The sequence below is a fragment of the Procambarus clarkii genome, chromosome 18 (assembly GCF_040958095.1).
Source record: "Procambarus clarkii isolate CNS0578487 chromosome 18, FALCON_Pclarkii_2.0, whole genome shotgun sequence".
In the NCBI taxonomy this organism is placed as follows: Eukaryota; Metazoa; Arthropoda; class Malacostraca; order Decapoda; family Cambaridae; genus Procambarus; species Procambarus clarkii.
The window spans coordinates 40,224,407-40,249,302 of record NC_091167.1 but is presented as its reverse complement, the minus strand read 5'-3'; the positions used below and the strand labels follow the sequence as shown (position 1 = coordinate 40,249,302).

General features: G+C 45.3%; 1 protein-coding gene across 5 annotated transcripts in view; it reads left to right on the top strand.

Annotated features, from left to right (window-relative positions):
- LOC123754430 (uncharacterized) overlaps nucleotides 1–24,896 on the top strand; it is a 104,415-nt gene that overhangs the window by 77,389 nt on the left and 2,130 nt on the right. For 4 of the 5 annotated variants that reach the window (XM_069326519.1, XM_069326520.1, XM_045736836.2 and 1 more), the window contains 5 exons: nucleotides 4,882–5,027; nucleotides 15,391–15,502; nucleotides 15,655–15,834; nucleotides 19,308–19,400; nucleotides 20,181–20,324. In XM_069326519.1, coding sequence (XP_069182620.1) covers nucleotides 4,882–5,027; nucleotides 15,391–15,502; nucleotides 15,655–15,834; nucleotides 19,308–19,400; nucleotides 20,181–20,324 — 675 coding nt within the window. Of the gene's footprint in view, nucleotides 1–4,865; nucleotides 5,028–15,390; nucleotides 15,503–15,654; nucleotides 15,835–19,307; nucleotides 19,401–20,180; nucleotides 20,325–24,896 lie in introns of those variants that run through there. The other variant, XR_011229062.1, reaches the window with a different exon arrangement.

Genomic DNA, 24,896 nt, shown 5'->3' with positions numbered 1-24,896 from the left:
ATGTTTGGGTCGACCGAGCGCGTGGTTCCCGGTCACGCGGCCGACCTGCCTCAGTTTACTACAGCTGCCCGCTTAGTGACGATCGCGCCTAAAGAAATTTCGGTTTTGTGGTGATTTTTTGCACTTTGAACATAAAGTAATTATTATATATCACGCCATGAGTCCCAGGAAAGTCAGTGATAAGGCTCAACATATGAGATCCCATGTAAGGATGACCATAGAGCAGAAACAAGAGATCATTCGTAAATATGAAGATGGTGTACAGGTTGTTGGACTGGCTAGGCAGTACAACAAATCTCAGTCAACGATATCCACCATACTGGCTAAGAAAAAGAACATTATGAATGCTAAAGTGATGCATCATTACAGACAAATTTTAAAACGAAGGGAAAACAAATGTCTCTTGACAAATTTGTAGTGAGACAAACAAGCACTGAAACACAACCAGGTCCTAGTGGTATTCAGGCAAAACGTAGGAGAGAGAGAGTATCCCAGAGAAAACATCACTGCCTGATGTGATAATGGAAGGGGACTCCCCTTCCAAACAGTAACAACTCTCCTCCTTCCCCCTCATCACCATCTTCCATATGCCATCAAGAGCCCTCCATAAAGGTAAGATAAACTTAGGTACTGTATTGTAGTTAGAAAAAACATTGTATTCAGTATAAAACGTATTTGTATGTTAATATTTTGGAGGGTAGGGAACGGATTAATTCAAATCCCTTTATTTCTTATGGGAAAAATCGCTTCTACTTACGATATTTCGACTTACGATCTGTCTCTGGGAACGGATTATTATCGTAAGTCGAGGCCCCATTGTATAATAAAAGGGGGTGAATCATCGCTATACTCAAAAATATGGTGTGCATATTAGTGATTGAATTGTTATGTTCATAAAACAATAAACAAATAGTTTTGCTGTTATTACACTATATACATAGGTTATATATAAGTATCTGCATGTTTTATTCACCACAATTAACCACTAAGTTGGTATTATGAGTCAAAAAGCAACGAGGAGAAGCCACCACACAACAGCCAGCCACTCGCTGCCACTCCCTCCCTCAACAACAACTCACATGCCAACATTCCTCCTCCCACCATACTGTTTTTGCTTTTATTCACTATATACAGACATTATATATAGGTATCTACATGTTTTATTCACCACAACTGTACAACTAAACTGATATAGTTAGTTCAGGCACTAAGAGATGTAGCTACACACACACACACTCAGCTGGCGGCTGCCTCCCTCACCAATTCAAGGCCAGATGCACTAAAATTTCTCCTCCAACAATACTGTTTGTGGTGTTATTACACTATATACACATATTATATATACAGTATAAGTATCTACATGTTGTATTCACCATAACTGTACACCTAAGCTTGTAGGGTTCCCAAAAAGCATAGTAGCTATCCTCTACACAGCAAGATAAGTCATGCAGACAATGCTACCTCTGTCACCCAAACAGCTCCTCCCAACATAATCCTTTTGCTGTTAATTCACTAAATACACACATTATATATAAGTATCTACATTTGTGTTTACTATAGAGAACCACTGAGTTGATATGGTGAATGCAGACAATAACAGGTGGCCACACAGTCAGTAAACAACACTATCTCCCTCCCTCAGCATTACTCCTCTCACACAGCGCTAATTATCACAACAATCCTGCTATTATCATAATTCTGGTAATTTTTATCACAGTCAGGAGTCTTCTGTAATACTGTCATCACTAAATACAGTAATAGCAGTTACTTATTTATTTTGACATTTTTAGGCGATACTGTGATCACAAGCTGAACAGCAGTGCTGTTAGCTCATGCTGCGTGCACCAGCCTTGGTTGCTCACACAGTACTGTCTCTCTCACACCGGAGAATGTTGCCCACAAATTTGTTTAAACGTGGCGTCTGTTTACAAGAGCCTTGAGGAAACTGATGTGAATCCCGCATAGCCGCGGGCCATTTGAATCGTGCCAGGCACCCTATGTCATATATATACGCCATGCGCACAGTGGGACATGTTACTCTGGCCATATATATACGCCATGCACAGTTTACGGGTTAATTAATGTAGCTAGTCAGTTGTCCCCCATATTTGTGGTCAGGCCTGTTCGGCCAGGCATCCTCCTCAACAGTACATCGGGTCATTGTGGGTTGGTTGGCTGGCCTCAAGCATGGTTGAGGTGATCTTCTGTCTTTGGTGGGTGTCCCTGTTGTTCCTAGTCCTAGAGTTGGACTCAACGGACCTACAGACACCCTTCATCTCTTGGGTCTGAACATCTTCATTCCCTGTCTGTCCTTCTGTATGACCACCATGCCCAGGTTCACCTGCTATTACAGGCTGGAACGTGGATGGTGTCCCTGAACCTCAAGAATGCCTATTGAGATAAATCCGGGGTTCAGGGACTGGTTAGGTTTTGTTGTGGGGTGTTAAGCCTACTGCTTCAGGGTTGTTCGATTTGGCTTGAACCTGGCGCCCCACGTCTTTGCCAGGCTAGTGCAGGTCGTCGTGGCCCAGCTGACAGACAATCCCTTTTTCTTTCTTGGTTCTTGGCATGGCTTTTTGTATTTTATCAATACAAGTGCAATAATTCTGGAGACTGTGTGCTATGAAATGTATGCTATACTGGACATATCACAAATACTCTGCATAAACGTTTTACATTTTATTTGCAAGGAGAAGGTATTAAGCAACATGACTCTCAACACCACAACACCATTATGAATCACCAGGACATAGTGAAGTACACCACAATAATCACATACACCAAGAATTGTAAAAGGTTTCGTTTACTTGAGGCAGTGTTCTTTTGGGAATTTTACACCAGTAATCAACATTCAGGTGAATTCGACTTCGAGCATACAGTTGTTTAATGTCTCATCAATGATCCAGAGAGAAAATAGCAGACCCGAGATACAACTAATAGATGGAGTTAGGCAGCACTCGCCTCACCCCATTCTTCGGCTCTCCCTACGATTAACCACTGTGCCATTCGGGCTCCAAATATGGCACCCCCTTTATGTGCAGGAAATAAATTCTTGGCAAAATTTTTTTTGTTTTTATAATTGTTAAATACCCTTCCCTGATCACAGGTATTTAAAAAAAAAAATTTTACTTTGGCCGTGTGGCGTGTGATGTCGCGATTTGGTGGTCGCCTATGACGTAGACTCCCAGAGGCAGTCTCGCGCTAGCTTCAACATGCGCGAGTTGCCACAAATATTTTTTTGTTCATCTTTTGCGTACATTTCCAAATACATTTGTTTTGTTTTTTCTTGCCAATCCTATGTATAATGAACACGTACACAGTATTATGGCAGTAGAACATCCGTACTGTCCCAAGACACTGTGTTATATGTGTCACAAGTGTGTCCATATATATTACTCATATATCCAATGTTTCATGTTCATTTATGTATATTTACAACATATTTACACACTACACTATCACACACTATATACATTCACCATCAACACACTCAGAACTCCGCGAGTGTGAGCTGCCAAACCCAGCCAGCCCTCCCTCACTCCTCCAACACCTTACTCGCCAACATTCCTCCTCCCACCATACTGTTGTTGTTTTTATTACACCATTTACACACGTCATGTATAAGTATCTACATGTTTTATTCACCATAACTATGCAACTAAGCTGATATTGTGTATAAACAGCACAGTGGCCACCATTCACTGCATGACAAATCATACAGCAGCCAACAGACGACGTTACGAGTACGACGCCACCTCCCTCACCAAATTGGCTCCTCCCAACATACTCCTGGTGCTGTTATTACACTATATACACACATTGTATATACCCATGTACATATGTGTTCACTATTAAGAACCACTAAGCTAGTACGGTGAGCAAAACAAGAGTGGCTGCCACACACATTGATGCTACCTCGATTCCCTCCCTCCCTCACCAAAATTCCTCCTCCCACAATACTATGCACAGTGCTAATTATCACCACAATCTTGCTATTATCACAATCCTGGTCATTAAATCCTGTAAATGAATAATTGACCACAAGTTTATTTTGTAAAGGAACATAAGAAGTCGTTTGAAGATTCCTAGATGGACGAAATATTGCTGTGGTACTGTGGCTAGCGCTATGAATATCGTGAGGAGCATTGATTCACTGATATTTGAACATTGTACACAGTCATTATCACACTCAGGCTCTTCTGTAATACTATCATGGCTAAATAATACCAGTTACATATATATTTTGACATTATTAGGCAATGCTGTGGTCACAAGCTGAAGAGTAGTGCGGTGAGCTCAAGCTCCGCGCGCCAGCCTTGGTTGCTCACTCAGTACTGAGGCTCTCACACCCGGGAATGTTGCCCACGATTTTTTTTTAAATGGCAACTGTTTACAAGAGCCCTGAGGAAGCTGATGTGAACCCCATGTAGCCGGTGGAGTATTGAATCATACGCTATACTGTACCTATAAGATCCCGGAGGCACGTCGCGCACCCCCCGTCAAGCACCTGCAGGTGCGTTGCGCAGTTCAGTGGTTAAGGAGGTTAGGTGAATTATATGGCAACATGAACTCAAACTTATAAATGTCTATGTTTCTGCATGTAAACTTAGTATACCTGTGTCTTTAGTGCATAGTGTGTATTCCTGAAGATGTCATAATGCTGACAAAACATTGAACAATAAAATGAAAAGATTAGATGATTTAGTGTTTCTTCACCAAATGCTCCAATCTCTCTCTCTCAAGAGATTGGAGTTAGCATTCTTCAAAAAGAGTGAAAATCCTAATAAATGATGCTTTTCAAGTATTTACTATATTCATAATCACAAAATTATAAAGCAAAACACTTTAATAATACAGTACTATAGTTTTGTTTTATTTTAGATGCCTGGGTTAGGTGCAGTGATGTCTGCACTTGAACGCCAAGGCTGTGTACCCAACCCAGATCCATTTGAGTGTCGTGTCTGCTTTATGGACATCAAAATAAGTGAAGGTGTGGTACTGCGAGATTGTCTCCACACCTTTTGCAGGTGGGTGATAAATATTATTAAAAAGTATCCATCAGGCACACATCATCATCAGTTCAACCAACAAGAAAAGTTGGCTGAACTTCGTTAATGTTGATTCAGTCACTTCATTAATTTAATGTGCCTGCTGGGATTAATTAGGGAGCAAAGCATGCAAACATTTGAACAAATTATTGTACAGTGGAATCTCTCTTGAATGAAATGATTCATTTTATACTTCCTTTGTTTCAAAGGAACCTTTATTGCATCTCAAATTTGTCATTTTCTGATGGAGTCCCTCGGTGGCTCTCTGAAGCGATCTTGCTGAGATTACTCCATTCTAATGGGTCACATCAGTCGCTGGAGTTCTGTTTGGCCTACTGGGGACCAGAGCCAGAACCTGGCCTTTTCATAGAGGTGCAAGAAATAACTAACAATCTGCCAGCCAACTGGTAAAAAGCACAGTGAAGCTTTACAGATAATTTAGTATTGAAACTGCCAAACAACTCTATAAACAATTTGGAATGAAATAATATTCACTCAAAACTAACCTGAACTTGTTAGTACTGATAGGTGCCACAAGGTGGCCCAGGCCCCTCCCAGGGGCCCCAGCCCCAGCAATTAACACAGCAGGTGTCCTGTTTAGTTAATTGTCTTCAGGCTGTGGCAATTTTTCCCATTTTTCTCTGGTGTGGTTCATTATGAAGTGTCCTATCGAGTCTGCATTCATTCTGTGTGAGCTCAAAGAGTGAGCATTGTCCTTGCTACTAGACAATGATCATTCCCTTTGCCTGCCATGCTGCTGCCTGTTGGGATGGTGACACCTACAACCTTGAGTTCTGCAAGGTTTGTTCTCACTGGAGCTCTGCACTTATTGATTCTGCTTCGAGTTTGTAAGCTAATCGGGCTGCTTTCCCTTTACAAGCAAGTTTTGTTTGTGTTAGGCATTCGTGGCCTTGTGATCATTTGGATGCCTCAGAGTTGGTCCATAGAGACCAGGAATTGATTTTAGGGACCTAGAATTAGAAAAGTTGGCGACCTTCCCGAGACTAAGTCCATGCCTCTTCTATCTTTCTCTGGGTTATGAGGTTCACCCTGAAGCAGGGTTTTCTTCACCCTAGTTCTGGCTCTGAAGTGTCAGAGTTTCGGAGTCAGGTCAAAGTTTAGCTCAGGGTGTAAATGGGTTTTCTACTTGGGTGGCCCCATACATTTCGGCATAGAAGACATTCGAGACTTAAGGTGCCATAACAATTTTGGGGTTTTCGCATTCACAACCACCTACCTCCCCACTCTGAACCTTCTCCTTGGAAAGATGCCTTTCTGTCACAGGTTTTGGGCGAAGATCATGACTCTGTCCCAGAGTCTTCATGGGAAGCTTTAGGGGCTGGAAGGGAATCTGAGGAGGGTCCTTGGGTGCCCTTCAACTCTTTTTGGAACATGGTTCTCTCTGAGGAGGGTCTCTTGCTTCAGGGAGTAGAATTTCTCTTGTGCCCCCTTTTTATGTATGAGTATGATTGTTCAGTGGTTCCTCTAGGGTTCAGGTCTAGGTCCTGTGCAATGCCTCATCATGTTTCCAGAGGTTTCTATCTCCCCATGTTTTGCCTTCAGTGGCTCACACAACCCTGTTTTGGTACTTCCTTTAATATTTAGATCTTTTTTTTTTTTTGATGGACCTGGCCTCATAAAATATGGATCTGTCTTGGCTTATTGGCTGCTGTATGAAGTACAAGGCTCATCCTGGCTGGCTGACAACCCTTATTCTCCACTCGAGGTCTGCCTGCTTGTTCCAGCGCTTCCCAAGGACATGGGCAAGTGGCAACTCCACATGCAGTTGCTTGTGCTCTCTGGGCCTCTTATTGCAGATGACTACAAGGGTGTGTACACAGCAGAGGTCTTGCACGATTGGATTCACATGTAGGGTCTCTCTGAGTGGCTGCATGAGGATGTGAATTTGCTTGGTTCTGCCACAGGTGTAATTACTGTACCTAAATGCAGTTACAGGAGGAGGCCCATCCTCCTTAGTTTCCCAACGTCAAGAAAATGGTCAATTTAAAGTGTCTTCTCTTAACCTACTAAAGGACCCAAAACAGAAAACGGGACAATATGTCACTTTCGTGATCCGTTTCCATTTTTTAGTATGACAATTTTTGGCCTTATGTAACACATACAAGCGAAAAGTGACGTTCTTTGTAGAAGGACAGGTTGGGAGGAGTGCTACGCTTGTTTTGTCCCGTCTTCGCAGCACTCTGTCATATAACACTTTGAAGCTACAAAGTGGCCTCCAGATGGTTTTGGCCTCCACCACTTGTTCTAACCGTCTACCACTGTAGACGGTTGGAACACCACTACCACATGCTAGGTTAGCCAACATAAGAACTGTCTTTAGAAACTTGTGTAAGGAATCTTTTAGGATCCTGTATACCACTTATGTCAGACCAATCCTGGAATATCTATATCTTAAAACCTCTTGCTCTTGAAGTTTCAGGTCGGTAAGAAACTAAAACAAAAACCGAACAGAGCGGTAGAAACTCCCTACAATCCCAAGGAAACAAGCAAACATCACACTTTACTGCCGCACCACTCATCAGCACAACCCTCCCCTTCCCAAGAGGGGAAGGGGGGCCCTGGACCTCACCATGCCGGCTGCCAAACACTTCAGTTCGTAAGCTAATGTCATCCGGGACAGACGCTTCTCTGGCCTCAGTTTCCTAGGCGGTGTTTGCCTTTGTGGCGTTCGGGGCTGCATGCACTTAGGGGCTTCCTTCCCTAAGCGCCCTGTGAGTACTGCCCCTGCGTGACAGGGTTATCTTCCCTGGGGCGTTCAGGAACCATTCCCATAGAGGTTCTTGCTACTCGGCATTTGCCTCGCCCTTGGGGTCAGCTTGGGCTTGGAACCCTTGTTTGGCCTTAGGTAGGGAGTGGTGTTGTGCTGGTTAGGGTGTCAAGGTGTTGCGCGACCTGCCATCTACGCGGTGACCGGTTCCTGTTGCCTCTTGGGACGGTGTACTTATGCGGGATTTTTCTTTTGTTTAATTTTATTTGCCTGGTGGGGGTCTTCCTAGTGTGGCTATAGTTCCACTGGTAGTGTTTGGTGGCCCTCTGCTAGGCCCTACTGGATTTTGAAGAAGCCATAGACAGTATGCCTATGCACTCTGCATCAGGCCCTGACTCTCGGCACTCTATATTCATCAAGAACTATAAAAAAAACACTATCGCAGACTCTTCACATTCTTTGGAGACAAAATCTAGATACTGGCATTATCCCTGACATATTAAAAACAGCAGAGATAGCACCATTCCACAAAAGGAGGAAATAAGGCAGAGGCAAAAAATTACAGACTGATAGCATTAACATCGCACATCATAAAAATCTTTGAGAGAGTGCTAAGAAGTAAGATCACAAAATACATGGAATCACAGCATCTCCATAACCCCGAACAACATGGTTTCAGAACAGGGCGCTCTTGCCTATCGCAGTTGCTGGACCACTATGACATGGCACTAGATGCCATGGAAGACAAACAAAATGATGATGTAATTTACACAGATTTCGCAAAAGCCTTTGACAAATGTGACCATGGTGTTATTGCACATAAAATGCGTTCAAAAGGAATTACCGGAAAAATAGGCAGATGGATCTACAATTTCCTGACTAATAGAACCCAATGTGTAATAGTCAACAAAATAAAATCTGAACCATCAACCGTAAAGAGCTCAGTCCCCCAGGGTACTGTGCTTGCTCCAGTACTTTTTCTCATTCTCATATCGGACATAGACAAGGACACAACCTATAGTACTGTATCATCCTTTGCAGATGACACTAGGATTTTTATGAGAGTAGACAACATAGAGGACATGGCAAACCTCCAATCAGATGTAAATCAGGTCTTTCTATGGGCTACAGAAAATAACATGGTGTTTAACGTTTCAGATAAGATAAGTTTCAGCTCATGCGCTACGGAAAAAATGAAAATATAAAAACGGAAACCACGTACAAAACTCAGTCAAATCATAACATTGAACGGAAAGGCAATGTAAAGGATTTGGGTGTACTGATGTCGGAAGACCTTACATTTAAAGAACACAATAAAGTAACCGTCACAACTGCAAGAAAAATGACAGGTTGGATAACAAGAACCTTTCACACTAGAGATGCTATACCGATGATGATACTTTTCGAGACGCTAGTGCTCTCTAGAGTGGAATACTGCTGCACAATGACAGCCCCTTTCAAAGCTGGAGAAATTGCTGACCTGGAGAGTGTGCAGATATCCTTTACTGCTAGAATCCACTCAGTAAAACATTTAAACTATTGGGACTGACTAAAGAGCCTAAACCTGTATTCTCTTTAGCGTAGGCGGGAGAGATACATAATAATTTACAGTACACAGAAAATAGTAGAGGGGCTGGTCTCAAACCTGCACACAGAAATAACAGCACATGAGACCAGAAGGCATGGCAAGATGTGCAGAATACCCCCATTGAAGAGCAAAGATACAACAGGTACTCTGAGAGAGAACTCTTTCAACATCAGAGGCCCAAGACTGTTCAACACGCTTCCGCTACACATACGGGGCATAACTGGCCGACCCCTCACAGTGTTCAAGAGAGAACTTGACAAACATCTCCAAAGGATACCTGATCAACCAGGCTGTGACTCATACGTCAGGCTGCGAGCATCCGTGACCAACAGCCTGGTTGATCAGTCCAGCAACGAGGAGGCCTGGTCGACGACCAGGCCGCGGGGTCGCTGAGCCCTGGAATCACCTCAAAGTAACCTCAAGGTAGGCCCCCGTAATTGTACACGTTGCAGGGGTTTTCAGTGTTGCATCTACCCCTTGTTAGCTTGGGTGTTAACCGGTTAGCAACACCTTGCCCGGGCTTCCTGTAGCAGTCAGCCTACAGGCCCTGGAAAACCTTGTCGGGAATCGGTGGACCATTAGATGTGTCTTCCGGGTTCCATCCCGTCTTGTGCGGGTTAGTTGGTTGGTGTGCCCTTGTCTCAGGGTGATAGGCGCCACTTTTCCTCCATCATGCTGCCTGTTGGGTCACTGACACCTCGACCCGGAGTCTTGCGAGTGGTGTTCTTTGCTTGTTCTCCAGTACTCTTCTGATGTCCTTACTGTTCAGAGTACTGTACAGACAACATCCGTGTTGCAAGCTAGGTTTAGGTTGCTGCAACGCGCTAGGTTGGTTTTCCACCTGGATGCCCGGAGCTGCCCCGTTTTGGTTAGGTGCTGTTAGCCCCTGTCCCTCCCTGTTCCCAGCTCCTGACCGTCTGCAGGTTTCGGGGTCGGGGCGGGGTTTAGTTGGGGCCAAGACTCGAGTGATTTTCGGGGGCTGCCCTGTTCGGGTTGGGGGACAGAGGTTTTTCGAGCCGGTTCCTTCTGCCAAGGCTTCTGGGGCTTACCAGCGGCCCTTTCTTGCTGCCTTTCCCATGGACTCTAGCTTTTCTTTAAGGGCGGAGGACTTGGAGGACGGCTCTGCCCCGGGGCCTCTGTTGTTGGTTCCCGGGGCTGTGGGGATGCCTGCTAGTAGTTCTGGGGCGGTTTGCCCCTGCCTGGGTTTTCTGCTGTTGGGTGGCGTTTTTCGCCCATCCAGTCTGCATGCTTCCCACTTTTGCTGGCGTGTTTTTGTATCTTTAGCGTCAGCCACAGCCCCTGCTGGCGGCCATTTTCGTCTGCCGGTTTCCTGGAGTGGCCACCAGGGCGGCGTTGCGGTTTGTTTACATGTGACTTGGTGTGCGAGCGAGCTTCTGGAGTGAGTTTTCACCTTTTTTCAGGGTTTATTATTCTCCTGTTGTCGTTTCTTTGCTTTTCTGGTGTTTTCTGCCTGTTGCCTGTTCCTCTGGGAACGTTTGGGTGTTGATTTTACACCGGGTTTTCCATTTTGTCTGTTTTGGGTTTGGACCTATGGGTTTGGACTCAGTGTCCCCTGGCTGGTATGCTTGCTCCCACACCTTGTCCCTCGGTTTTTGGTCTGTTATGACCGTTTTCCCAGGGGGTTCTGTCTGGGGGCTGTGCTTTGCCTCTGTGGTGTTCTCCGCCGGCAAATGTGGTGGTTTAGGCTCCCCCTGGTTCGATTCTGGGTTCCTTTGGGTTCTTTGGTTTCGTTCCGGAGGTTTTCTCCTCTTGGGGTCCCCTTTGTGGGTTCAGGGGGCTTTGTTTCCTCGTGTGACCCGGTTCTGCCTACTGGGGTTCCGGGGTCTTCCTGGATTGCAGACTGATCTTTTTGGGTCTTGGCACATGTTGTGGTCGTGCTGGGATTTTGAGGTTTTGCTGTCGAGGTGGGCCTTTTGATGCAGTTTTGTGCCTTCTTTGCCTGGCCGGCGTGGTGCTCTCTGCCTGGCCGGCGTGGTGCTCTCTGCCTGGCCGGCATGGTGCTCTCTGCCCACTGGTCGGCGACTGGTACTTTTCTTTTGCAATGTATGTATTCACCTAGTTGTTTTCGTGGGTTGAGCTCTGGCTCTTTGGTCCCGCCTCTCAACCGTCAATCAACAGGTGTACAGTTTCCTGAGCCTATTGGGCTCTATCATATCTACACTTGAACTGTGCATGGAGTCAGCCTCCACCACATCTCTTCCTAATGCTTTCCATTTGTCAACCACTCTGACACTAAAAAAGTTCTTTCTAATATCTCTAGATATTATGTGTGAGGTATGTGTGTGTGTACGCATGTACTTATGTACGCTGTGTGTGTGTGTGTGTGTGTGTGTGCACATGTGTATACGCACGTGTGTGTACCATTTCTTGTGTGTTTGTGTATATGTATATATACATAATGTGTATATGTGTGTGTACTTTTTCTTTCAGAAGGGGTTCTGTTCCCTTCTCTGTTGATGGGGCGCAGGGGGAGCAGCTTGCTCTGTTGACTCTCGCATGGTCCCGCTGTTGGTGGGCGCTTTTGGTTGTCTTTCGGCCTTTGGTGGCGTCGGTAGACGGATTCTCTCCCTTTGGGGGATTCAGAGCTGGTGGGTTTCTTCCCCTGTGCTTCGTCATGTCTTCTTAGTGGGTGCGTTGGACGTGGTCGATCCGCCCCATCCTTCTGGGGTTCCCGTCTACTCCTTGCAGTCATGGGCCTTTCGTAACTGCAGTTCTTCTGGACTTCTTCAGTCTGCGCCCTGGTTTCTATGCCCTCCTCGGTGGACTGTTGTCTCCTGTCCGGCTTCTGTTGGGGCCGGGTGCCTGGATGGTGGCCCTGGACCTCCAAGTCACTTCTTGGCACGTTCCTCTCCAGTTTTCTGGGAATGGCTCAGTTGGTGGTGGGGCTCCAGGCTTGCTGCTTTTGTTGCCTTCCCTATTTTGTAATGGGCACTTGGTATTTTTTTTTTTTGTTTTTTTTTTGCATCTTTACCGGATCTTAGTGCTCTGTCTGAGTCTGAGATTCGGTGTCTGGCCTACCTTGACGACTGGCTGGTGTGAGCTCCCAGTCAGTCCGCTTGTCTGCTCGCCAGGGGTGTGGTTCTTTCCAGATCGCCGGGTTTGGTTTCCTGGTGATCTGGAGGCCATTCCATCTGTTTCCATCCCGGGTTCGGACCTGGGCCTTGTTTAGGGCTATTGGGCCACTCATTGTCTTTCCCTCCAGAAGTGTTACTGCGGCTGTGGTCCTGCCTTCGGCTGTACATGAGGGGGTCCCGGGTTACTCAGCAGTTGCTTGAGCAGTTGTGCGGGAGTCTGAACTTCGACGTGCTGGTCTGCCCGCTGAGTCGGGTTTGGCTTCGGCGTCTGTTTGGTTCCTTCGGAGACTTCCCTTCCGCTGCTTGCATTCGTTGGGTTCGTTCCTCCGGGGATCTTGTGTTGGTGCTGCGTCACCAGCTTCCTCTTTGGGGTTTTCAGGGTTCCGTGCCTTGGCACCTCCCTGAGCCTTCGCTCGATGTGTTCACGGACGGGTCATCTCTCGGCTGGGGATTTGTGACCAGTGCTCGCCAGGTCGGCCAAGGTTGGTGGAGTCTGTACGTCCGTCGGGCTCACAGCATGGCTCAGGAGTTCGTGGCTGTCTGGTTTACGCTTCGGAGGGCTTGGGTCACTGGGTGCTCTACCATTCAGCTCTGTTCGGACCGTTCTCTGGCAGTTCTGCCGGAACCACAGGGGTTTGGCTAACCGTGAGGTTCATGTCCGAGGTGTGTCCTGCGTCCTGGCGGACAGCTGTCCCAGTTCATTCCTCTCTTCGCGGATTGGCCAGTCATCGCCGACTCGTTTTGTTGGCTCTGTCGGACGTATGGACTCCTAGCCGTGGACGTCTTCGAGTCAGCGTGGTCTAGGCGTCGCCTATTTTATGTGGCGCCCTTTCCCACCTGCGAGGCATTCATAGTGGATGATTTCCAGCAGGACTGGTCGAGGTGGGGGTACCTGTTCCTCTTCTCCCGGTCCAACTGTTGCTTCAGGTTCTGGCTCGGTTGCAGCCCATTCCCACGAGAGCAGTCCTTATGGTTCCTTGGTGGCCGGCCCAGCCTTATTTCAGACGCTGCTTGATAGGTGTTCGAACCCGGGGCATTTTCCCACGGCTCCGCCTCTTTCGGCAGGTCGAATCGGTTCTGTACGTGACTGGTTCGGCCTTCTCCTCGGCTCTTCGCATCTGGTATTTTGACGCGGGTATCACTATCTCTGTGGTGTTCAGGTGGCTTTGTTGACGGTGTCCCAACTGCGAGCTTCGTCTTGGCGACAGTATGACGTTTCGTACGCTTTCTCGTGTTTTGTGTCACCTCCGGCCTGCTCATGCGTCGCCTGAGCTGTCCTGGTACTTGATCAGGGTGCCTTCTTATCTTCTCAGTTTGTGGTAGCCCCTTCGGTTCAGGTTTCTGCTCTTTAGTACTAGTGGTAGATTTGCACGTGTGCAGCCTTTCTCCGTCCTGACGACGGTCGAGGCGGCTGCTTTCCGGAGGGGTTCTTGGGTTATTGATGCTTGATTGGTTTGGCCAGGGGTGTGTCCTGTGTTGTCCGGTTGTGTTTTTTGCCGTTACCTGCGTACCGTGTCTGCGGATGCGCTGTGGTTGATCTGGTTCCCCTCGTTCCCTGTTATCAGGGCTCGAGTCTCCCAAGTCGTCCACAGAGTTTTTCATTCTTCCAGCCTGCGGTCTGTCTTTGCGCCCGTGCTGTTCAGACGTTTGCAGCTTTTGCTGTTGTGTTGGCGACGTCTAGGGCTCATTTCTGGCGCAGGGATTTGAGGGTCGCACAGGTTCTTGGCCGCCTATTCTTATGCGTGTCTGCTCCTGTGCGTTCGTGTTGCCTCGGGTCGCAGATTGCGACCTGTTGTCTCGGCTTTGCGTTGCAGAGTTTGTGGCGGCCGCTTCCCGGGTTGGCCCTTTTTCTTTACCTTCTCTTTGGGTATGAAGCTCCAGGGAGCCGTAAGGGCTCCCCACAAAAAACCAGCTTTGTTTGTAATGAAACGCCATTTTCTGGGTGAGCCCCGGAGGCTCCCTGGCAACCCTCCCTCTCACCGGTCGGCGTTTTTTTCCCCCGTTGGTTGAAGCTTAGTTTCCGAACTGAAGCTTGGCAGCCGGCGCAGTAGGTCCGGGGCTCCCCCCTCCCCCTCTCGGGGCGGGGAGGGCTGCGCGGACAATCGGCGCGGCAGTAAAGTGTGATGTTTGCTTGTTTGCTTGTGATTGTAGGGAGTTTCTACCTCTCTTCGGTTTTTTGTTTTAGTTATTTACCATGTGGGGTTTGTTTTGTTATGCCTACCTTTCTGGGTGCCTAACCCCAGTCGATGGCAGATAAGGAAAACCCCAACCACAAAGGGGTTTTCCAGGGCCATTGCTCCCTGAAACCTCTCTGAAGGGGCCCAGGTTCTGGCGCTGGTCCCTGGTAGGTCTGCACTCCTTAGCTAATGTCCCGGTCTAATATAACATACATTAGCCCAATAAGCTCCAGGGAGCCTCCGGGGCTCACCCAGAAAATGGTGTTTCATTACATTCAACGCTGGTTTTTGGCTGGTGGGGCGCACTGCAGCTTGCTTGCCGCCATTGAGTTTAGGTTTTTTTTCTGCTTCACTTCTTGTTTGCTGGTGCTTTGTTCACTTGCTTCTGCTGGGGAGTCCTTTATTAGTGGTGCCTAGGGTGTGTGCTGTGGAACTCTCTTGCCAAATAATGTTGCTTTTCTGGGGCTTTCCAGCTGTTTCTTGTGGTCTGGTTGCCTGCACTGAGAGGGTTTACTGGTGTAGCTAGCCCCAGTGCCTGGGCTTCCTGTAGAGTTCATTCACCCCCTACAGGCCCCGGAAAACCCGTGGGCTTGGTTATACAATGGATACCTCTTACAAGCCCATTTTTCATTGAACTTTACGATATAGGTCTATAATATCTGTAAAAGTAACTTTATGTAATGTTTTGAGTTGACACTTAAGATGTTTAAATATCATGCAGCTATAGCTGAGTTTCCTTTTATTTTTTACTCAGGGAGTGCCTGGCCAATGCCATTAAATATTCTGACACTGCTGATGTGAAGTGTCCATACAGAGACAACCAGTACTCCTGTGACTCTTCTCTGCAGGACAGAGAAATCAAAGCTGTAAGTTTAGGTTGTTTTAAGATTCTGTTAATAAAGTACATTTTAATGAGAAACACTGTACTATGCTATGTTTCATTATTTTATTTATATAATAATAATAATATATATTACACTGAATTGTTTTAATTTAATAAGACATTTGTTGGTTGCAGCTGGTAACACCACAGGAGTATGACAAGCATCTAACCAAGTCTGTTAAGCAAGCAGAGGGAACCATGCAAAACGTGTTTCACTGTAAGACTCCTGACTGCCCTGGCTTCTGTCAGTTTGAGGATAATGTCAACTTATTTCATTGTGATGTCTGCAAGAAGGTCAGCTGCCTTACATGCCAGGTATGAATAATTAAGACATAAGATTATGGAACTCTATTACCTTTCTTTTGGTTCTGAAACTGGGAGGACTCCCTTCAGTGGCTTCCTGAGCTACCCATAGGTGCTTTTCTGGGGAAGCCTCGTCGGCTTCCCGGAGCTATCCAGGCTGAATGGATATGTATAACTTTCTGTCATCAAAGTGCTAGGAGTTCTTGCCTACCGGGGACTACGAGCCAGAACCTGAACCTGACCCCTCAAAGCGGCACGAGGAGTAATGGCCTATAGAAACCCCCTAGTGGTTGGGAGCATTTTATGTCTGCCATCGACCGGGATAGGCACCCAGAAAGGTAGGCGCCCCAAAACAAACGTTCACTATTCTGGTGAAAATATTGCTACCGAAAGCCGAACGAGTGGACAGAACTCCCCAAACAAAATTATCAAACTAGCATGACGTCATCACGTCGCCGTGCCACCGTCTGCGCAACCACCCCCACCCCGAGAGGTGGAAGGGGGAGCCCCGAACCCTCCACGCCGGCGATCCAACTGGCAGTTCTTAGACTGGATGTCAAAATACGCGAAAAACCCCGCCGACAGGAGGGAGGGAGGGATGCCGGAAAGCCTCCGGGACTTACCCAGAAAATGGCGTTTCATTACATTCAACGCTGGTTTTCTGGGGGGAGCCCTGTCAGCTCTCCGGAGCTACCTCACCACAGATAAGGAAAACAGGGAAGGAACCGGGAGGCGGACGCCACGTGTCCTAACCTAAAAACCAAGACCACAGACAAAACAAAGACCAAAACGAGAAGAAATTAGACCACCCAGGCCAACGACCAGGACGGCACCAGAACTCCAGAGCAGGCCAGAGGTGAAACAACGCCCAGGACATCAAGCGGAATGGAGCAGAAGGAACCTCAACACCGAACACAAGCAGTAGCGGCTCCGCCAGCACCACCCAATACGAGGTGACAGGACACGGTCCTAGACGACGGTCCCAGAACAACCCCTAAGGCAAGGCAAGCCAATCCTATCAGAGACCGAAGGAGCCTTCGCAGTGATAGGAAAACCGGAAGGACCGCCAGGAAAACCACACACCATCCCCGAGATGAAACACGCAGATGGGAGACCTATAATGAACCTTCCAGTGCCAACACAAACAACTAGAAACTAGCACCACAAACAAAAGTGCAAAATGCGAAACGAAAAACAGCCACCCTGCGTGGGGGTGTGTTTCGACCCCTTTTCCTTACCCTTTTCACTCTTACGTCGCGATGCTATTCCCTTCGTATTGGGGTCCCTGTGTGTCCCTTGATCAGGGGTTTATATTTGTCCATATGTGCCTCTGTGCGTATGTGCTTGCTTGTCATAGTTCTCGTTGGTTTGCGCGTCTCTTTGTACCTTCCAATATTATTGGAACGTCTGTTGATTTCCGATGTGGTTTCCCTCTGGTCTTTTGTCGGCCTCATTGGTTACCTTCTGTCCTGTTTTCTTTCGCTTCATTTTCGCCTTGTTTTGTTTTCGCGTCGTCTCTACTTCCAGTTCCAACGTTCTTCGTCTTCGTTACACACGTCTTCCTGGTGTTTGTACGATGTGTGTTTACGATGTATCTGTACATTGTGTGTGTACGATATGTGTGTCCACCTGGTGTACGAGCCATGCCATCCTTCCACCAGGTGGTGCGTTTCGTACCTCGCGCGCTGGGGCCGGGGTGTGCGTTTTGTTTGTGGGCGGTATGCCTGTGTGTTCGCGACGTTTCTCGAGGTTTTCTATGGCTTCTTGCTCGTTTTCTCCCTCCAGTCGTAGCCCTCTGAATGCTGAGGGTGTTCTGGATTTTATATATGGGGGCATCACTTCGTTCTTCCTCTGCTTCTGGGTGTGGGATGGCTCAGCGTGGCGCCTCCTCCTCCCCTTCTGTACGGCTCCTCGTCTTTTGTGGGGCGCACACCTCTGGATGTCTTTTTCCTTAGACTTCCAATTTTTATTCAGGTAACGGTACATACGATGCCTACTGCCTCGAGTATGCATGGCGTTCGAGCGCACCACTAGCGATGCTCCTGGTATGTTACTTGGCTCGCCTGTGTTGTGGCACGGTCGTGTGTCTGCTCTACAGGTGTGATTGTCATGTCTGGCGCCTCTGTCGGCCAGTTACTGGTTCTCGCCTTTTGGTGGGGTGCTTGCCTAGTTGCGTTTGCTTGGGTTGAGCTCTGGCTCTTGGGCCCCGCCTCTCCTGTCGGTCGATGGTTGTGCATTTTTCTGAGCCTCCTGGGCTCTGTCTTCTCTACATTGGCTCCTGTGGGTGGAGTCTGCCTCCACCACGTAGCTTCCTAATGCTTTCCGCTTCTTTTTCCCTCTGACATTGATCAGGTTTTTTTCGAGTCTGTGGCTCCTTTGAGTACTCAGCTTCCTCCTGTGTCCCCTTGTGCATACGAATATACGGACATGAGAACAGAGGAACTGCAGAGGGCCTATTGGCCCATATGAGGCAGCTCCTATTTCTTACCACCCATTCCCACTCATATACTTGTTCAACCCACGCTTGCACCATTCGTGGGACCCCACCACCATGTTATGTGGTATTTGGTTCCACATATCGACGAACCTGTTACCGTACCAGTATTTCCTCAAGTCTTTACTAAATCTACCCTTATCCATTTTATACCCATTATTTCGTGTCCAAAATGTGGGAGGTTTTTGGCAAATTTGTTTCTGTAGCTTAAATCTATGACCTCTTGTTTATAAAGTTCTAGGTTTCATGAATCTCTCTGTCAGTTTTGTTGATTCCTGTTAATATTTTGTATGTAGTGATCATATCGTTTCTTTTTCTTCTATCTTCTAGCTTTGACATATTTAACGTCACTAGCCTCTCTTCATAGCTCGTTTTTCAGTTCTGGAAGCCATTTTTGTAGCATGCTTTTGCACCTTTTCCAGTTTATTGATGTACTTCTTTAGATATAGGCACCATACAAGCACTTCATATTCCAACTGTGGTCTCATAAAAGTCGTGAACAGTTTCTCTAGTATTTCACCATCCATGTATTTAAAAGCATTTCTGAAGTTGGAAAGCTTAGCATATGCTCCTCTCACAATGTCCTTTATGTGTCGTCTGGTGACATTCTACTATCTAGAACCTCCCCTAGATCTCTTTCTTTGTTAGAGTTCTTTAATTCGTTTCCACATAAGTGTGTGACGTGTCATTTATTTTAGCAAGTCAGTCGATCATTAGTGAATGGCAATAGCTTTTCAATTCTCTCTCCCTGTCACAATTAAATAGCAAAGCCATTTTAAAAGTCTCATATCATGGTGGGGAGTAAAATCATTAGAACCTGTGATAAATGGCATTCAACCCAAATTATTAGCCTCATGGCTATGAGAATGACTGAGGTATTAACATAGAAGAGAGTATTTCATGTACCAGTGCATTACTTGTAGATTATTGTGGTTTTATAAGTAACAAATTGTGCTTATGCAATATTTTTACATTGTTCATATATCTGCAGGCACAACATGAAGGCATCACATGTCAAGAATACCAAGATGATCTTGCACAGAAAGTGGATGAGGCTGCAATGAAGACCAAAAAATTCTTTGATGTAAGTACAGTGCAATAATTATATGTACTCTAATTTTAAACATTTAAGTATACCAGCAGACTACAGTCTGCAGAGCCATTAGAGGGGGGGAAGACATTCTGTTACAATACTGAAGTCCGTCATAACGCTATTAAGCCTTCTGTGAGCCATACTCGTCCACAACCAGCATGAAGGACTGCTAAGGAACAATTGGTTTTTTAGGATTCATAAATTCATGTGATAAGGTTTATGTTATTTTGTATCTGTATTTATATATTATTTTGGTCAAAGAAGATGATGCTGGGTAGAGCTCTAATGTCATATCTGTCAATGAACTTTTATAGGTTATTTGACCTTGTGTATCCAATGGGAGACCTATGACATCATACAGCAGTAAGACTACTCATAATTTGGCTGCAAAATGTCACTTGTTTGTTAGATGTTGTAAAGTGAGGGTGCTTGACCTCAGCACCATGCAAGCATTTGAAGTTTCTCCTATTTGAAGCCTTGTAAGCTAGACCAAAACCTACTGTAGGTTCAAAGCAGCAGTGGTCTCATTGCAAAGCAAGAGTACCAAAGGACAAAGAAAATTTGCAATTTTCAGAGTGACATGTACCAGTATATAGGATATTTCTGCAGTTTCTCAGGTGTTTATATTTGCATATTCCACTAGTGCCTCCTGATAGCTCATATTTACATACACGCCATGCATAATATTGGCAGATTCCAGGTTCATGCTTGTTGGATTATCTATAAATTAAATGTTTAATTTATATTCTGATAATAAAATTCTTCCCATAGGATATGATTCGTCGTGGAGATGGGTTGCCATGCCCCAAGTGCTCTGTCATGTTAGTAAGAAAATGGGGTTGTGACTGGATGCGATGTCCAATGTGTCGAACAGAAATCTGCTGGGTGACCAGAGGGCCACGGTGGGGTCCTGGAGTAAGTAATAATTTAATTATTTTATACTAGCTTATACTAGCGTTGTTGAGAAAACACTCTCAACATGATGAAATACGGATCATATTGTTTAAAGATGACCGTGGCAGTGATATTGACAACCCAAATGCAGAAAAAGGACCTAACACAACTGTTGGATGATGGGTGATGAAAGCAGTATTAAGACATGCTTAACACCCCAATAAATAGCATGAAAATTGAAGATCCAAACAGCTTCTTTATGCATGATATCCAAAATCCCTGAAAATATAACTGATAACACAAACACTGTAGATTTTGAAAGAGAAATTGACAACATGCCCATACACTCAGCCCCAGGTCAAGACTCATGGAATTCAATATTCATAAAGAAATGCCAAGTGTCAGTTACACAGGCACTTAGTATAGTGTTGGAGGAAGAGCTTGGACACTGGGAATATACAAGAAGCATGTAAATCAGCAGATGTAGCTCCTCTATGCAAGGGAGGGCAGGGGGTGGGGGGGGGGAGTAAAGCATTGACTAAGAATTATAGACCAGTTGCACTAATGTCCCACATAATAAAAATATTTGAGAGAGTGATCAAGAGTCAGAGCTCCAGTTTTATGGAGTCCAATGACCTCCATAACTCGGGCTAACATGGATTTAGAGCGGGAAGATCATGTTTCTCGCAGCTACGCAACCACTATGACAAAATCACTGAGGCATTAGAGGAAAAGCAGAATGCAGATGTGGAATACACAGACTTTGCAAAGGCATTTGATAAATGCAACCAGGGAGTGATAGCCCACAAAATGAGGTCAGTAGGAATCACTGTACCCCTACAGTAAAGTAGGACGATGGATATTCAATTTTCTGTCAAACAGAATGCAAAGAATAACAGTTAATCAAATAAAAAAAAGAGTTTAAGCACAATGAAAAAGCACAGTGATAAACTCTAGGTACTGTACTTAGATACAGTAAAAATAAGGGCCTTAACCACTGAACTATGCCAACCGAGTATTCTCGGTCAGTGGGAAACAGCGCCATCCGAGAAAACTATTTTTTATTTTTTCGTACCCAATCTAAATGTGTGCGCAGTTGGTTGTATATGAAATGGACTCTTAGGACCTCCAGTGAGAGGCAGCCATCTTGGAAAAAATTCCCAGAATGCCCTAGGGCTGCTGGCTGGGTTAATACTGAGTGAGAAACCATGGGTGGCACACGCGCTTCTGGCTCCCAAACACCTGTCCGACGCAGTGTTGAAAGATCGTGCACTATCGGTGAAATTCAGACTTCATTGTTTGAAGAACATATGGGTCATAATATTGGTGAGGCTAGGAAAATAAGGACCTAACATAAATGTCGGATGCAAGTGATGCAGCACCTATGAGGACGATACAGTGAGCGTATCCAGTTGTAGCTCTGAGCGCAACCCTGGGCCACATATACTGTTTCCAATTTATATATATGATACATAGATGAATCGTTTTCTGTGTTCAGTGATGATGCATCTGATACAAGTAGCATAGATGAACAGTGTTAGCGGCTTCCATGGTGGCGTTTTCCATAGATATTTTCAAGAATAGCTGAATCTCTTCTTGACTGACACGACACTCTTCGAGGCTGGCTGAATCTCTTCCTGCATAGGACCTTACAAAGCGATCTTTTCACGACTACCTTACAAACTGATCTTTTCCTATAATCTTTTCAAGACTACCCTATGCTTTACAAGCTTGGCTACATACTACCTACAGGTATTAAAGCCAAGGGTGTACGTGAGTGAGTTATTTGCAAGCACACAGAGCGAAGAAACAGGAAGCGAAAATCTATCAGTACCTGGTGCAACGAAAGCGAAGTCGCTCTGTGTACCACAGACTACTTCATTGATTGTACTCACTTCCGAAGTACAGAGTGTGTAATACAGTGTGTTACTGTGTAAATAGTGTGTGAAACTGTACATATTGTAATTTTAGTGGATTTTGAACAAGTAATATTGCGACAATAAACATTGTGGACACATTACTGACACATGTATCACAGTTCCAAGGAACATTACTCACTTCCAAAGTACAGATTGTGTAATACAGTGTGTTACTGTGTAAATAGTGTGTGAAACTGTACATATTGTAATTTTAGTGGATTTTGAACAAGTAATATTGCGACAATAAACATTGTGGACACATTATTGACACATGTATCACAGTTCCAAGGAACATTATGAATGTTCTAATGTATACATATTGTAAAGGACACAAATATGCATCATATACGATAAAAAAACAAATAAAACCGCATTGGAAATATATAGAAAAATAATTGAAAATATATTTGTGGCAACACCCGGTGCTTGAATGACCCGCGCTACCTTTGTCTGGGCATGTTACGCACGGGTGACCAGCCCCTGATGACGTCACAGTGAATCTTGTCCACGTCCCCCACAGCCAAAGTAAGTGGAATTTGGTATTTATTTTTACATAGACATGTTCAGGGAAGGGAATTTATCATTTTACGAAGAAAAAGGAATTTTTTGGTAACACTTTATTTCATGCGCACAGGGGGAATTTCACAATAAACTCAGCACATCACAGTGGTTAAACAAACTACAGGGTACAAAACAATCAAATCTGCCCAAAATAGGAAAACAACACATAAAGGATCTGTGAATAATGGTATCTGGCAACCTAAAGTTTAGGGGGCATAACCTAGTAAATATTGCATCAGCCAGACAAATGATAGGATGGATTATGAGAACCTTTGACTCTAGGGATCCCATCACAATTGTTGTACTATTCAAATCACTTGCACTATCCCGTCTTGAGTACTGTTCGATACTCGCTTCTCCCTTCAGAGCAGGAGAGATTGCTGAAATAGAAGGAATACAGAGAATATATATGGCATACAGTACATATATATGATAAAGCATCTAAACTATTGAGTACATTTGGAGAGCTTTGAGATGATCCCTTCTGAAAGGAGAAGAGAGACGTATCAAATATACCTCTCCATGTACAGTACAAGATATACTGTACGTGGAAAATACTGGAGGGCAAGGTCCTAAATTTACCTAGTAAAATAACAACATACTGATGTGAACGATATGAAAGGAAATGCAGAATAGAGCCAATGAAGAACAGAGGTGCCAAAGGCACAATCAGAGAAAATTTCATGAACATCAGAGGTCCATGATTGTCCAACATCCTCCCAGCAAGCATAAGAAATATTGCCGGAACAAAACTGGATGTCTTTATGAGAAAACTGGATAATTTTCTTCAAGAAGTGCAGGACCATCCGGGCTGTAGTGGATACCTGGGTCTGCGGGCTGCTCTAAGCAACGATCTGTTGAACCAAGCTCTCACAAGTCGAGCCTGGCCCCGGGTCAGACTTGGGTAGTAGATGAACTCCCAGAATCCCATCAAGGTATGATACCGACATCGTGGTGGACAATACAAGGCGCATGTACAGTACATTGGTACCTCAGCTTATGAATTTAATCCGTTCCCAGAGATGGTTCATAAACCAAAATTTCGTAAGCTGAAGCGAATTTCCCCATAAGAAATAATGGAAATTGAATTAATCCAATTGGATGTTGGATGCAGGTTCGAATCCACGTCACGGCCCTTGTAGATTTGTTCATTTGAATTAATCCGTTTCAGACTCCCCAAAAAATTAACTACAAAGTAAATTTTATTCCTAATTCACCCAAATCTTCAGTACTAAAGTACAGAATGTACAAGTTATTATGTACCTTTACTGATGACTCTTGTTGGCGTATGGAAGACGGGTTGGAGGGGGAAGAAGGAGAGGTGTTAGTGTTTGGAAGGGGAGCTTCCTTCCATTATAACATCAAACAGTGATGACTTCTCTGGGGTATGCACTCTGGCACATTTTGCCTGCATACCATTAAGACCTGCTTATGGCCCACTGCTTGCTTGTCTTACTAAAAATCTGTCTAAAAACGCTTGTTTTTCCCTACATTTTAACACTTGTCTGTAGTAAGACATCACATTGTCATTTAAAAGGTCAATGCAACGACCTGCTCTAGCTTTATCTGCGGTTCGTTTTTTCAACAAAACTTTGCAGTTCTTCCCAGACTTCACACATTTTCTTAATGAGGAAGGAACATCCTCTACTGCCTCTACTCACAACTATTAGGATGAACCATACCCCTGACTTTCTTGGGACCCATGGCAAGATATATAATAATAACTTTTATGTTCAAATACCCAAAAATTCGAAAATCACTGAAATTCTTTACAAAGAACTCGGACGCAATTGTCACTAGGCAGGAGCCACTGGTAAACTGAGGTGTGATCGCCGTGCCACCACGCGCTAGGTCAGACCATACGCATATCAACAAACTCGTTTCCCGAGGCAACGTTCATAACCCGATTCAAAATTTCCAAAGAAATTGGGTTCGTAACCCAAAAAGTTCGCAAATAGGGACATTCTTAAGCTAAGGTGTCACTGTACATGGCTCTCTCCAGCCTGCCGCGCTGCCCTAGGTGAAGCACAGGTGGTGATGGATTTACCATCACCACCTGTGCCTTCTGATGTTCCTATACAATGTGATAATATAGATGATGCCTTTTGTGTTT